Genomic DNA, 15,658 nt, shown 5'->3' on the forward strand with positions numbered 1-15,658 from the left:
CTCCTTTTTCCATGTTTTATATTTATTTCTTTTTATTCTTGTTTACACTCAAAGTCTTGGATACATGAGCAGTTTATATTTCAGCATCAACCTCAAAAACCTAATGTGAGATTTACATTCACTCTACACATCGTTTTAAATGCTAAAAAAAACATCCAGGCGTCAAGAGACGTAACAGATTAATGATCAAAGCTGGTGGGTATGATGAGCAGCAGTTTATTCTAGATTCCAGTAAGGCACTGAAAAGGCTTCTCGTCTGGTAAAGATGCACAGAATCCTGGATTAGATTAGACTAATGTTACACTGTTTCCATATTAGTATCCAACACACTGTCACTAATACAAGCTGCAGTTATGTATATGTGGATAAATGATTGAAGCTATAGTGCATATTGAGTTGAAATAACCCCTAAACTGTCCACTTCAGAAGAAGATGCTTAACTAAACTTGTTCTGTGGCAAACTGAAAGTCTAAACTGTCAGTTCTGGTGTAATCCCACTTGTTAACACCGTGATATTCTGCACAGCTGACGGTGCAGCTCACAGCTTCTTGGCACAGTCGGGGCAGTGGATGTGATCCCCGCTGATCACGAAGCGCTTGTTGGCCAGAGTCAGGCTGCACCTCTTGCAGTTGAAGCAGTAATCGTGCCAAGAGTAGCCCTCGTAGTTCACCACGTTGGTGCCATGGCCGAATCCTGCAGAGGCCAGAGGAAGAAACCCGTCAGAACGCGGCTGCTCATATCTCGTTTAGAAAGCAATGTCCAAAGTGTGAGCACACACTGATCTGTACTCAAAGCAAATGTGCATGCTTAATTTGCATTAAGTTTGAATTTGACTGTGTGTACAGTCCTGTGGACTTATCTGTGTTATGAAATTCAAGATGTTTGCTTGGTGGGCTGGAAGAAAAAATTGTGGTTACACTAAATCTGTCTGGTACATACATAAACAATTCCTAGATTCTCTCTCAAGGGTTTTCATGATGATTTGTATTTGATGTTTTTATATTTAGCTCTTTATTTAAATTGACTTTATTTAGAATTTCTTCTCTTACTCTATATTCTCTAAGGCTGATGCTCTTATTGCATTGATGAGCTGATATTTTCTTCTTAACAAATAAAACTTGAAACTCAAGCTTGAAATAATTATGTTATTATTCTCTATTATTCTTCAAGGAATAATTAATATGATAAAAATGTTTTAACAAAGAATCCTAAGAAACTTTTCTCTGATTGCTGAATTGAAAGCTTGCCTGTTGAATGAAGTCAGATCTGTGCTGTGCAAACTGATTATTAATTCAACAGTGTTTCTCTTGTAAGGGAATTATTCAAAATTACAGACTCATAAATAAAACAATACTCGATCTAGTTGTTTCTGCTGTGAGACACTGAAGCTGTTTGATGATGTACTGTATCATCTGTGGGAGATGCAGGTCGTCCTCCAAAATATGGCTACAGTGCATCATGAGTCAGTCCAGATTATTAGATCATAATGTGTCAGAGGTCCTTATAATCATACAGGAAACAACGAGAAGAGGAAAACACATTAGAAAATAGCTGCACCACTGTTTTCTCATTCATCTCTGCTGACCTGTGATAGGGTTCTTGCAGCCGTGGCACTTCTTGGCCACGTCGGTCTTGTAGCAGTCCACGCAGTAGACGCTGTCCTCGTGGGAGGTGAAGCGGACTCCTGCCAGAGATTTGCGGCAGGTGCGGCACACGAAGCAGTCGGAGTGCCAGGGCTGGTCCTGGTAGCTGATCCCCCCAGAGGTGATGGGCTAAAGAAGGAGACACCTTGATCATGAGCTCAAACACAACTCGGACGGACATTTATTCTGTTGTAAACACAACAGTATACGGTGACTTCACAACAATAAAACGCACACAATGATGCCGTCGGAGCTCGTACCTGCTTGCAGTGGAAGCACTTCTTGGCAAACTTCTTGTCATGGCAGGGGGCGCAGTAGATGTCGTCGCCCTTGGCCAGGAAACTCTGTGTGCGGATTGGCTGCTTGCAGTCGAAGCAGGTGAAGCATTCCTCGTGCCACACCTTTTTCTTGTACTCCACGTTCTGGGATCCTGGAAACAGAATAAAAACCATTTGAGCTTAATGTCATTGGAATTTTAATCTCCGCACACAGCATTTCTGTTTTGGTATATTTTTGAATAATTCAATTCTTCACTCTCCACTAATATATATTGTGTTCAAGATTGTTCCATCTATTTTATTGGAGCTTTATGATTTTCATTTCATTTTCTTATTTTCTTTTTTTGTATTTCGACCATTTCAATAAATAAGAGAGAAATTATACAAACAAGTGGAAACAATTTAAAAATTATTATTTACAAACTGAAAAGAAATGTAAACACTTTATGATTTAATCAAAAATTTTGAAAAGGATTGAGAAGAAGTACAAACATATTTAATATCACCTCTTCTCCATAATAATTTTATACTTAATCTAGCTTCCTATATTTCTATAAACATATTTTTTACCTGTGCTATATTTTATATATAATGTACAAAAAATATATGTAATAATAAATACAATGTAATATAAATATAAATATTTATTTATACATATATACAAATACAAATCTTTTTACACTGAGTGAAATTTTCAAACACGACACTGTATTTTTACTATGCACCTTGACAATAAATGCTGATTCCGACAGGTTTATATCTGATTTAATCTGTATCTTTGGAAGCTTTGAGATCTCAACTAGAATGTAAAATAAAGGTCTAAACAAAGTTTGTATAGTCACATTATTATTTCATAATGAGTGACCCACCAGTAGGTCATTTGAAACGGTTACTGGTTGAATAGCCTAGAAGCTCGAGGGCAACTGTAATAATAACCTTTGTGTAGCACGAGATTCAGTTACAGTGTTTTATATAGAGCAGAACAATACCAGGCAAAGGAGCAGGTGTGGGAAAAATAGTTTTGTGTTGTTGGAAACATTATATATGGATGTAGAAAACTTAAAAACTCGTTATAGCTGAAGCCCTGAAGTGAGTTTGATGGTTCACTGACTAGGAACAGAGACATTGGTGACACTTTCAACTCCATTTCTCACCCCGAACGTCTGTTCCTGTTCCTTCTAACTAAAGTGGGTGTGATCTCCTGTGAGAAGTGTGATCTGAGGTTCAGAAGTCATGCTGAACTGTAGATCATTCAAAAAGACTCAAAAGTCCTTTAAAACCTTGTTTTTCTACAGTATTTTGCAAGTAAACTTTGCAATATGAAGAATTTTAAGCACAGTTTGGTTGGCTTGTGGCTCTTCTGGTTGGGGAAGCTGGGCATCATGGGTAAAATGCATCATTCAGCTGGGTTTCAGCTCAGTGAGTGGGACTCCGCAGTCTAGAGATTGACAGACTATGTTTTTTTTTCTCAACATGAAAAAAACCATGTCAGGCTGCAGAGGGCGCTATTGCTCGGTAAAAGTCATATAGTAATGCTTTAAAGCCCCTTGTAGTCGTTTCAAATGTTGTCATGTTATTTGTTAATAAAATCCTGCTTTAAAACTCTGCATTTTGATAACATTTAGTTGAACTATTTAACAAAAACGTATTGTTATTGAAATACTAAATAAAATAAAACTATTGGGGCAGTAAGATTTTACCCAGCTGAGGCACTGACAGTCCAAAATATGAAAACAAATACATAAATCTCCTAACTGCTCAAACTTCAGCAGAAGGTTGTGTGCTCGTGTCAGGTAATAAACCAGTTGAGAAAAATGTGTTAGGGGCATTAAGAATAAAGTGTGACAGTGAGCACACCCACCTGGCATGACCACCTTGTAGCAGCCCTGGCACCGGTTACCATCCTCCCGGGAGCTACACTTGCCACACATGATCTTGCCATCGTCCCGTGCGTTGAACTGCTCGCTGGCCAGCGGCTTGTAGCACTTGGCACAGCGGAAACAGTCCTCGTGCCAGTGGCGGTTCTTGTGGTGCAGCTCCTAAATGCAGAGGGTAAGAGCAGGGTGAGCAGAGGTGCCCTCAACTGAATCCTCGTGTAGACCCAATTAATTAAAGTGGGGTTTGTTTGCTCGTCATGTGAACTCAGGCTCATGTTGCAGTGCAGTGATTGAGCCATGAAGGACTTAGAGGAGAGTTAGATGCTGGGAATGAGATGGAAAGTATTAAATTTAAGCCCAATTTGTAGAAGTAATATGGGTATTTATATTTATTTATATTTGTAAAACTTCTAGAAGACGGACAATTTGTGTAACTGCTAAAGACTGACTGCTCACACACATACACACATACACACACAAACACACACACACACACACACACACACACTTACATACTCATGCCCCAACGACCTATGAGGACATTACATTGACTTACTCTAGCCTCAGCCGTTACTTGCCTATAACCCTTACCTTAACCTTTCTTAATCTTATCCTTAATCTTATCCTTAACCTTAATCTTCAGCTTAAACGTAAATTTATTTTTAACGGTGGCCTTATCCTTTACCTTAAAACATGTTTTCACTGTTAAATCTAATACTTCACATTGTGGGGACTTGATTTTGTCCCAATAATGTAGTGTTTAAACAGGGTCCCCACAACACAGGTAATACCTGGAGCACACTCACATTTTGTTTGTATTTATGAGTGACTTCTTCTTTAATTTGTATTAATATATTTTTGTCAGATGATTCAGGCTGGTTCCTGTGCAGGGCCGGGTCTAGGCAGGGGCAAGAGGGGGCCTGGCCCCCTCACATAAATGTTGTGCCCCCTCAAACTAAATAGGGTTAGGGTTAGGGTTAGGCACAATGCCCCCTCAAGATTTGTGGCTGCCCCCTCATACATGCCTGTCTAGACCCGGCCCTGTTCCTGTGTCACTCATCTATGTTTTCTCGACACCTTACACACCTTAGAATCCGCCCCGATGGGGCGCTTGCACTCTGCACAGGTGTTGGCACAGAGCTTGTCGAAGCACTTGGGGCAAACGTGCTTGTCGTCCTTCTTCACGTACTTCTTCCCGTGCAGGTTGTCGCGGCAGTAGTAACAGTCGAAGCGGTCGGTCATGGTGGCGCTGAGGTAACTCCTGGGAGCTGTGGAGACACAGGACACACTGTCACACACTGGGACTCCATCACTGGTGAGTTTCCATCAGACGCCAGAAGGGGGCAATGTTGCCTCTTTGTACAACCAGTGAACGAAGCAAGTCAGAGCTTCAAGATCCCACACAACAGCAATGATGAATGTATTATAATTATGCAGTCGAGTGCTTAAAACAATGTGAATTCAAAGTGCTTTGCAATGCAGAAAATGTTTTAAGGCATTAGGAGCAAAAAGATCATTTAAATCTGCACGAATGCCATAAATTTGTGGCTGTTGTTTGGTGAACAGGCAATTAATGCCCGAGGCTGTAACTAAACTGTATATCTCACTTCTGCATCTTACAATGCAAAACAACAGTGTTATGCAGGAAGTTGATTATATTTTGTGTTTTTCCTGTAGAGTCACAGGGAGGTGCAGCTCTAGCGGCAGCATACCACAGTGATGAAGTATATCAAAGAGCAGCACACAGTTGTCTGTGTATTTTCGGGCCACCAGGCTTTTTTTTTATCAAGTTCTCCCTGGAAAACTGAGTGCCTATTTTTAGACTGTCTGGCTTATTCACTTCCAACTCCCCCTCCATCACCACCTGAGAGACCGGCCTCGCTCAGTCCGGCCCACCCGCTCTCTTTAGGGCAGGTCAGCTTATTGGCTCCTCGGTGTAAGCACTGTAAACTGAGTTGCCTTTTTTCGCTCCTTCATTCATCAGCATTCCTGCGTCTCCATCCCAGCCGGTCTCTGCTGGGAGCCGACTGAGTAGTTTCCTGGAACAACTGTGCACAGGGTGGAGCGTGTGGCCACATTGAACTTTATCTACATCACTTTAAAGCCTCTGTCACAGGATGTCAGGCGGAGCAGACGAACAGCGGGTGAACCTCAGCGAAAGTGATTTATTCAGTGCGACTGATATCGATTTAAATCCGGTCGGGACAACAGGAGTGATGGAGGGAAACAATTGGTGGAATGGCATTTGGTCCTCGTAACCATAGGAACGAGGACAATATTTACAAAAGGGGACTGGGGCTATTTGAGTGGGATGTGCTCCACAGCCGTGTGATAGATATGAGGTTCCCTATGTGTGGTATGCGCCCCTGGTGTGTGTGGACTGATAGATGAGAGGAGAATATATATGTGCAGCTTTGCAGCAGGGATAAAGACCAGACTGAGCCCTGGACACACCCCGACTCCGCTCGCCCAGTGGTGGCAGAACAGGCAAAACCTGGCCGGCCCAACCCAGTCAATCTCCTCAAATCACCTTTGCAGTACTTGATTCCTATAAGCAGAGAGCTATTTTAGACTTGGACCCTCTAAAGTCCACTGACCTTCCAGGGGACACAAAGGGAGGGGGACGCAGAGTGATGACTACTGGAACCTAAGCAGCTATTGTGGCTCCAGTTGAGATGTGTGTGGTACTTTAATCTTTTGTCACAAGCAGCGTGACAGCTGCCGCCTGTCAAGCAGGCCTGGTATGTACCGCCGCTCGGCTGCCATGGTCCCTTCAGAGACGAGTCAGAAAGGTCAGAGTGAGACCAGATCGAGAGGTGAGTCAGAGACGGGATAAGAGTGGTCAAAGTCCGGACGAGCCAGAGAGCGTATCGGTCCAAATCTACAGGCACAGTTTAGAAACGTTCTGTTCTCTGATGCTTTGAAAAACAACAGCAGGTTCTGTAGAAAGAACTATAAAAACATGCGTCAAGAAGTGATAAATGGAAGAGAGGTCAAAACACAGATTTAAAAGCTATTTCAAACATAATACGACAATAAATCATTTGATTATTTTCTATTCGATTAAACTCAGTAAAAAGCTTTAAATAACTTTTTGGTTTAATACTTTTACTTAAAACTAAATACTCCTCAAATCCATGTGTTCATTTAAAAATAAAAATGTGATTAATAACATGATGTGGTTTAGTTTTCCTACAATAAAAAAAACAACAACATAAAACTAAAATCTTTAGCAGTAGATCAATAAACTGCTCCTTAAATTAAATAAACTATTTCTAAGCTGTGGTACATACGGCCCAAAAAATAATTTTCTTAGCTTTAAAAATGTCAACAATTTGGCGATACACACTTTTTAGAAGACAATGGTCAAAAGTTAAACATCCTTTTATGAACTTGGTTCAAATTTAAGATAATTTCTTAAGAACACAGGTTTCTGATTTTGCACCTGATTACAAGAGGTGCACTCGATAACTTTACTAGCATCCTGTGCTGTCACCATCTTTCCTTATTTTACCTGTGTGCTTGTAGAAAGCCATGTTTGCTTCCCGTCAGGAGGAAAAGAAGAAGAAGAAGAGAAAGACGACACAAGGACAGGAGAAGACAGTAGCATCCACAGGAGGTCAAACCCTCAGACCATACGTCTCAGTTAGTTATGGGGGGCTGTATATACCCCTCTGTGACACACACAAACACACCCCTTGGCCCCACGTCCAAATCGAACCTTCGGCCCCTCCGGTCCTTTTTAGGGTATGAAGATCAGAGGGGATGAGAGGGATGCTGAGGGGATGGATTAGGTGATGGAGGATGGATTCCACTGCTGTAACATCACAGGTCAAAAAATGAAACACAGCGATGAAGGACAACAGATACTCCCACTGCCCCTACATCAAAAGCTCTGTTGGTGCTCAGAACATGTACATATGACAAGTCGGATCATTTAACATCATAAGTCAAAGGGATGAGTCACAGGAGGAGCTGCGGGATGTTACTGACCGAGCTGAGGAGAGACGATGTGTTGGAGAGGGTTGGGTGAGTATACTCTCCTTCATTCCTGTGTGTGCTTACATATTTACAACCATCACATGTCTCAGATAAAGGGGTAACCTGAACAATAAAGTCAGCCAGTGAAGATTATTTTAGAAGCAGGGAACATCCAGTGCGTTCCTGAAGGAAAAGCAAAAAGACAGAGTGAAAAACACAATCTCTCTCTTAAGGGCAATTCTCTTCCGAGATACACCAACTGGGCTGAACAGCTGAACAGCTGAATTCTATGCAGTCTTATTAAACTTGGCAATTTACAGGGGCATGGGAACTCTGGAGCTTTAAAATCCTCTTTAAAAGCACAGGTATTTTAATATGTCATTAAAACTGTAATAGCATGTGTTTAGGGCACTTTGGGTGCAGCAGAAACAAATTACGAACATTTCATTTACGTATCGTCACCGTTTCAGTGGATGTGGTGAAGCTAGCAGGGAAAGATTTGGCCCACACTGGCGTCCGGACCACATACACAGAATGACAACACTCTGGGAGTCTGCTCCTGTTTGACATATCTGGGCCATAACAATACCGTATATCAACCACAGGTGCAAAAGGTGGCCCGACCTTGTTTTGTGCTATTCGGGCCGATGTTCACCATTAACCACATGGTTCACTTTGGGTTCACATCAAGATTGCACCTTACCTGGAGCACAACACGTTTGTGTGTCTGGCTCTTTAGCTGCTATATGCTCCTTTATGTTCACTGTGTCTGCTTGCCGGTGGCTGCTGAGCGGGAATTGTATGAAGTTTGAGCTTTTTCACTGAAGAAATCTGGGTGACGAGAAGATTCCATGGGAGAGGTGGGAGAGAATCAAAACAATAAACCAAAACTAATGAGATGAGAGGGGGGGGCTGCAGAGTCAGATGATAATAGCGTGTGTTACTGTGACTGATACTAAACACACAGTCATCTGATTTGTAGTTAATATAATGTTGATTGCAGTGATTCAAATTGGGTTAAATATTACAGAGCACACCATCATTATCATTATCTCTCCTGCAGTTCAGCAAATGAGTCTCTTGTTTACTCTGACTGATTTTGGTCTTTAGTGAGTGCAAATACAGAAATGTAGAAATGAGACCAGGAGCCTCGAAAGTTCAGGAAATAAATCCGCTATTTAGATAAACTCACTGACCTCAGTTGGAGCCTAAACAACCATCTCCATATTTTATCCACAATATGAATAGATACAGCGAGCCAGCCTGTGTAGGTGCTCACTAATTTAAAGGCATCTGGTTGTTGTTACAGATTTAATTTGGTCCATTACACTGGAACACAACATTACATCTGTCCCCTTTTATCATCTGTCACCCAATTACACTGAACCCACAAAGACTAATTAATGTGCAGGAAGGCGCCATGACTCCCGGTCCACAGAAAGCCCTCTACAAAAGATGAACGGCTCTGTGTCACATCGGGAAATGTCTTCAGATTCTCCTTTATCATTGCACTGTGTAGGATTTCATTGCAACCAAAGAAGGATTCTGGTTCGAATCCCAGTTTGGCCGGGGACTTTCTGTGTGGAGTTTGCATGCTCTCCTTGTGACTATGTGGACTCCTCCCACAGGGTTAATTTGAGGCTCTGAATTGATGTGAATGTGAGTGTGTTGGCCCTGTGATACATTGTCGATTGTCCAGGGTGTACACCGCTTTTCGCCAAGTGTCAGCTGGGATTGGCACCAGCAACCCTCAAGACCCTACAAGGATAAGCGGTAGATAACTGAATAGCTCCACTCCTTCAGTTTCATGTAGTAGAACATATGGTACTTTTCTACTCAGTTTTATCTTCTGATACTTCCTCATATCAGCCAAATATCAAGTGTTGAGTTTAAAGAGGAAATGAAGAAGATTTCCTGTTTTGTGTTTCATATGAACTCCGACAAACGGCCAGAGGTGAAATATTAAAATCGAGAAACGCTTGTGTAATCTACTTCCTGTACCCAACACTTATCAAAAAAAAAGTTATCAGCATTTTTAACCTGTCGGACACGTTTGCTTCTCTGCTCCACTTATTTTCGGTTTGGATTCTCTGACATAAACTACATGTCTCTCATCACACTGTGCTGCTTAATAACAGTCTCATGTGGGGATCCTATTACAGTGAGAGTCCATTAAGCAGAATTGTGGTGCCCTCCTCTCCACCTGCTGTCTGCGGAGCCTCGCTCAAAACAGAACCAAAATAACTCCCGATCATCTAGAACAATAAACAAAGAGAATCTGGGCTGATTATGTTTCTGGCGATGTGGAAAAAGGGTATAAATGCTATAAAAGGCCCTCGTTTCAACTCATCTCTCCCTCTCTCTCTCTCTCTCTCTCTCTCTCTCTCTCTCTCTCTCTCTCTCTCTCTCTCTCTCTCTCTCTCTCTCTCTCTCTCTCTCTCTTTCATACAGCTTATGCCTTTGAATCTCACCCTATCATGAAATTCCATGAATTGTTTGGTAGGTGTTGCTTCTTGGCAACAAGCCCGTCATCTCTCTGTCTCTACAGTTTTGGCAGCACAGAGAAACAGGAAACCCGACCTGTACTTCCTGAACAAGAGAGCAACACACCTCAGAACGAATGGAACAAGCAGGCCCCGTCCTCTCACTGTCACTGCCACTGTTTGTGTTTGTGTGTGTCTGAGCGCTCGCTTCTCAATGCGACCTCTCGCCCCTGGACGTCCATGTGTCTCTGTCAGCCTCCAAATCTAGTTAGTGGGCAGACAGAGCAATGCCAGACTGAGCCACACCATCACTGTCAGGGGAACAATGACTCACCATGCACACACACAAACACACACACACACACACACACACACACACACACACACACACAAACACACACACAACTAAATACCTAACCCTAACCCTAATGTAAACCTAATTCGAACCCTGACCCTAGAGCCAAGTCTTAATCCTCTATTAGGTTGATGCTCAAAATGGTCCTAACAAAGTACAAGAACACACACACACACACAGACAAACACAGGAAAACACAGCAACAAGATGCACAGAGTTAGTGTGTCGACACGCACAGAGTTGTGTTACAACACAAACACAAGTGCAGTGAGCAGCTGAGGAAATCAGGGTGTAGCTGCACGACCCAGACACATTGAGGTCAAACATGTGAAGACAAAAGACCACAACAGGACCTCTATCGGAAAACAGTAACACTCCTGTCCAGAGGTTATGACTTGGACAGGAGTGTTGCTAACACACCCACACACACAGACACACAAATAAGCACTCTGAGATAAAGCCCTCGCTTTAAGCCTGCAGCACTCCAGCTCTCACATGACCCGAGCCTCCCAACACTGAGCAATATGTTACAGGGTAGAAATCCCTTTGTGGGTCTGACTCTGTGCTGAAGATCTCAGTGAGACACAGGTAAACCATCATTAAACATCAATTCTTCATGCACAGTTCACGTCAGGTTTTATCTCAACACTTGCATCACTCTCAGAGTCAGTGTGATAGCAGGTTAAGTTTTCTGTTTGTATATAGAAAGGCTTTTTTTAAATAATTGAAATACATCATTTTGATCTCACTGCTTTTATCCTCATGTCATGGGGCCAGCAGACAACACTTAACAGTCAGTTATATAACTGTGTACTTATTGATATATATATTTTTTACCATTTACCATAGCATACCACTCTAAGTAAATGTTTGAGGTACTTCACTATGGATTTTACTTTTGTTCTCATTCATGTTAATAGTTTACTACTTAATAAAAGGAAATATTGTTCTAAATTACTCCCTGACATTGATCTGACAGTTACAGTTTTCTGACGATTTTAGTTTTTTACATTGCATGATTACTTTATATGTAAAACCATAGACTGTATATAAAGACGGACAACATGGCAACTTCCTAAAAGTGAAGCCAAATCGTCTTGATTGCCCCCTGGTGGTTGGGCTGCACTATAAGTCATAAGCCCCTTCTCCTCCATGTTAGCAGACAGGGCACTGACCAAACAAAGCAGTCAAAGTACATTTTTCCCAGATAACGTTTCCGTGATTTCAGGTAGAGTTCTTAAGTCTGATTTAAATTGGGTTTTAGATGATAAAACCAATTGGCAGCTGAGACTGACTCACTCAAAAAAGGAATTAGAAAGTCTGCAAAATGAAATAACTCCAAATACATTTGACTTCCTAATATGTTTGTATGTTTACTTGGGCAATAATTGAATGCAGGATTAGCACTAGTTACTACTAAGAGTAAATAATTTGCATTGCAGGAAATGGATCTGGCGTCTTCTTCCATAACTGCATGTGCGAACAGACTTCCTTTCTCACACTACGCATCCAGCTCTCTTTCACTCTCACTACTGGTTGTGGTTATTGCGTCTTCCTCATCTCTCATCTCTTTCCCTCTTTCATCCTCTTTTATTCAAAAAGTAATTGTGTGATTTTCAGCTGCGGCTCTCCTCTGGCTGAGGGGGAGCAACCAGCAGTTTGACGTCCACAACAGAGGATATTGCCTCTGCTTATTCTCCGCTCAGCCCACACACACACACAAATAAGCAGCATTGCCTATTTAGGACTGTTGGGCTGGTGAGTGTGTTTCATCAACTCTCTTTCCTCCCTCTCTCTCTGTTGCTCAGTCTATTTGCAGGAATAAAATAAATGTTGAAACTCTTTTCTCAACAAAAGCGTGTCCCTGGCTGAACATGTGCAGCCACCAGAGTTCCCAGTGGCCTCATTGTGGCTGACACATCCTGCTGGTGGTGGCCTGATGGAGAGGAGACCTCACAGGCTCAGACATACAGCAGCATCACTGAGGAGTGATATGAATTATACATCACATGAATACCAGGCTTTATGAATGAATGATCTGTGACTATTGGGTTTGCAGAAAACTTTTGTGCTGATTTTACATGAATATAAAAAACAATAAAAGACTTCTAAGATGCATATTATAGTCTTTAAAAAAGAGATGTATATAGTGCTGCCTGCATAAAGAAGTTAGTCACCAAAGAAAGAGCGGTGGTTTAAAGTTGAATTTTGTGGGTTTAATTTATGACCTAGTGAACTTATAAAGTGTTTTATGGGTTTTAAAGAATGGTGAAGTCATGGTGAAGTCATATGGAGCAGCCACAAGGAGTTCCAATGTGCCAGGGAAAGGACCGTAACCTGCTGGTCTCTTTAATGACATCATGGGTTTGGTTTGGCAGCCAACCAAACCTGAAAGGAGGAAACGAGGAGCTGATGTGTGTTTTACAGTTTCACACGGCAACTTTGGTGCCGAGCTGTTCAGTGCACAGACACCAGCATCACTGCAGGACGAGGATCCCCTCACTTCAGATCTGCTGCAGCCGGCAGCCATTACGACCTGTTGTGTTGGACTGTTTGGTTTACATTTAGACTTTACGAGGGATGGCTTTTTAAAATATGATGGTAAAGTAAACAGCGTAGCACAGTCATCCAGTGATGTGGAACCAGACAATTTGTTTTACAACTTAAGGGCTGAGCCATAAAACCAATAAACTAAATCAATAATTATTGCAATGTTGATTTCATCAACAGCAACATAACAAAAGTTAAATATTTTTCGATATATTGTTTATGCATTTGACAATTACAGTGAGGAGGTTTAACACATAATGGATCTTCCTCAGATTTGTAAAATACTTTGCTGTTTATCAATCGTTTGTCATTCTCTGATCGTGTAGGAGATTTTTTTCAATCTTTAAACCTGAAAGAAATAATCATGTGAAATTTATGGTGATAAATGATGTACCGATGTACATCTTGATATAATTTTTTTAAACATATCACCCAGCCCTAAATCATCTACATCATTATTGGGTTACATAAAATAATAGAGACACAGTGTCTGCCTCCTGCAGGTGCTTGGACTCTACTTTGATAATGATTAGTTTTATTTTATTAATTTTTTCGCTTGGATCATATTGTTTGATATGAAGGAAATAAAAGTAGCTGTACCATAAAGTTCTACATTCAAATAGTAGATTTTTTGTTTTTTATAATGTTTGGTACTTAATATGTGCAATAATTATAGATGTGAAAGTGAAAATACTATTTCCCTCTGGAATGTGATGGTGGACAATGTAAATGACAAAGTCAATCCCTGAAATAAAAAGTTTCAGAGTTCAAGGAGATATATGATGGACATTTACAGATGAAGACAGAAATGGATCCAACACGTGCCACTGCGGTGCCAAGGAAAGCGCATCAGCCAATCACGCATCTGCTATAACGGTTTTTAAGTCAACCAAATATCATCCTCCTGTTTGACTTCTGCTGTCGCGCTACCTGAGGTGAACCTAGGTTCTAAAACCCCGCTGTGGTTCAGACTCACCTCTCTCTCACTCAGATGAAGCGTCTCTCTCCCCAGCAGCTGTGCGCCCTGTGCGTCCTGCGCGTTTGGCTGAGAGGTGAAGTCTGAGGAGGCATCGCAGCTTTAAAGGACAGAGGGAGCGGGGGGGGGACGGGACACGAGCCAAACCTCTGTACGCTCATATAAACGATGACCTCAACCAGGAATTTACAAGATCTCGCAGCAAAAGTTCTCATTGGCCCTGAAGCCAAACGGGATCAGCAAGTAAAAATGAAAATTTATTTTCCTTTTTTTTAAGCACCAGGAATGGAAAACTACCTTGTTGTTGGGAGTAGCTCTGCAGAGGGTTCCCCTATTTAGATATAACTTTAGTTTCTGGCTTTAATCCTGTATTTCAGGTATTTACAGAAATATGGATTGATTTGTCCTCCCACATCTGTATTGGCCTCATCTTCTCCTTCTTTGGTAATGAAAAGAAGGAATCACACCAAGATGACTCAATCTTCACCCAAAGTAAACACTCGCAGCCTGTAAATTGAAAAAGTTAATCCGCCACAAGTCCTTGATTAAATGGCCAGAGTGTGGTCCTGCTATGTAACACAGATGCTTTTAAATAAAGTGTGTCATTGAGACTAAACAGATATTTGCATCATTGTTTGAGGTCCATCCAGAGTGCCTCCATCGGGACAGATAAACACACATCGCTCAGCCTGAGGGGAGAGTGAGGATGTGCTGTTAGTGCAGCCGGAGGGGGGGAGAGAGAGAGAGAGAGAGATATGTGATGAGGTGTTTTATCGTGAGGAGGTCATGTCTGTTGTGTTTCGAGGTCTCAGGGTTACTCAAACCTCAGGGTCAAAATGTGACGTCTAGTCTTTACCTCATACATCTGCACATGGATCCACTTTAAATAAGCCCTCAGCTGGTAATTCATCCTCTCACTGTAAACATGAGATTCCTCTGTTGGTAACATCACTGAGAGTCGATTACATGAGGTCAGTGTTGATGAGAGCCACAGGTTCCCTCTGGGTATTTCCTTCTGTCGTGAACATCAGATCTGCAGATGTTTTACGGTTTCACATCTGCCAGAGCAAGCGCAGGTTCTCATTTTTATGAGAGCAGCATTTCCCTAACATAAAAGAAGCTTATATATGAACTATATCAGGGGTGTCCAAACTACGGCCCGCGGGCCATCTGCGGCCCGCCATCCATTTTAAATTGGCCCGTCTAAAAAAAAATTAATTAATTATAGTACTTTATAGGTTTGCTCTATTTTTGAAGAAATTAGTACATTCTTTCTCGTTGTTCTAGTTTTTTACCCTTGAATGCACTTATTGTAAGTCGCTTTGGATAAAAGCGTCAGCTAAATGAAATGTAATGTGATGGACTATGGCCAACTGTATTGCAGCTCTCAGAATGCCGCCACGCCCCTCCCCCCACTGTCAACAGTCCGCTCCAGGGCAGGGGGGCGTGGCGGCGTGAGTGGCCCAGACCTTCGTATTTTTTTCTATATTTGGCACTTGGGATAAAAAGTTTGGA

The 15,658-nt window shown here is 41.8% G+C and overlaps 1 protein-coding gene across 2 annotated transcripts; it reads right to left on the reverse strand.

The window, feature by feature from the left end:
• Position 1: 1 nt before the first annotated feature.
• Positions 2-14,303, reverse strand: fhl1a (four and a half LIM domains 1a). Of its 2 annotated transcripts, XM_053428187.1 has the most exons (7): positions 14,144-14,211; positions 7,313-7,615; positions 4,885-5,066; positions 3,783-3,960; positions 1,904-2,073; positions 1,586-1,772; positions 2-693 (listed from the first exon to the last, which is right to left on the reverse strand). In XM_053428187.1, the coding sequence occupies exons 2-7, from the start codon at positions 7,332-7,334 to the stop codon at positions 539-541; spliced, it is 894 nt and encodes a 297-aa protein (XP_053284162.1). In that variant the 5' UTR covers positions 7,335-7,615; positions 14,144-14,211; the 3' UTR covers positions 2-538. The 2 variants fall into 2 exon arrangements, with proteins under 2 accessions (XP_053284162.1, XP_053284163.1); XM_053428188.1 differs by lacking the exon at positions 7,313-7,615 and having other exon boundaries at positions 14,144-14,303.
• Positions 14,304-15,658: the final 1,355 nt, after the last annotated feature.

Source organism: Pleuronectes platessa, chromosome 8, assembly GCF_947347685.1.
Source record: "Pleuronectes platessa chromosome 8, fPlePla1.1, whole genome shotgun sequence".
NCBI lineage: Eukaryota > Metazoa > Chordata > Actinopteri > Pleuronectiformes > Pleuronectidae > Pleuronectes > Pleuronectes platessa.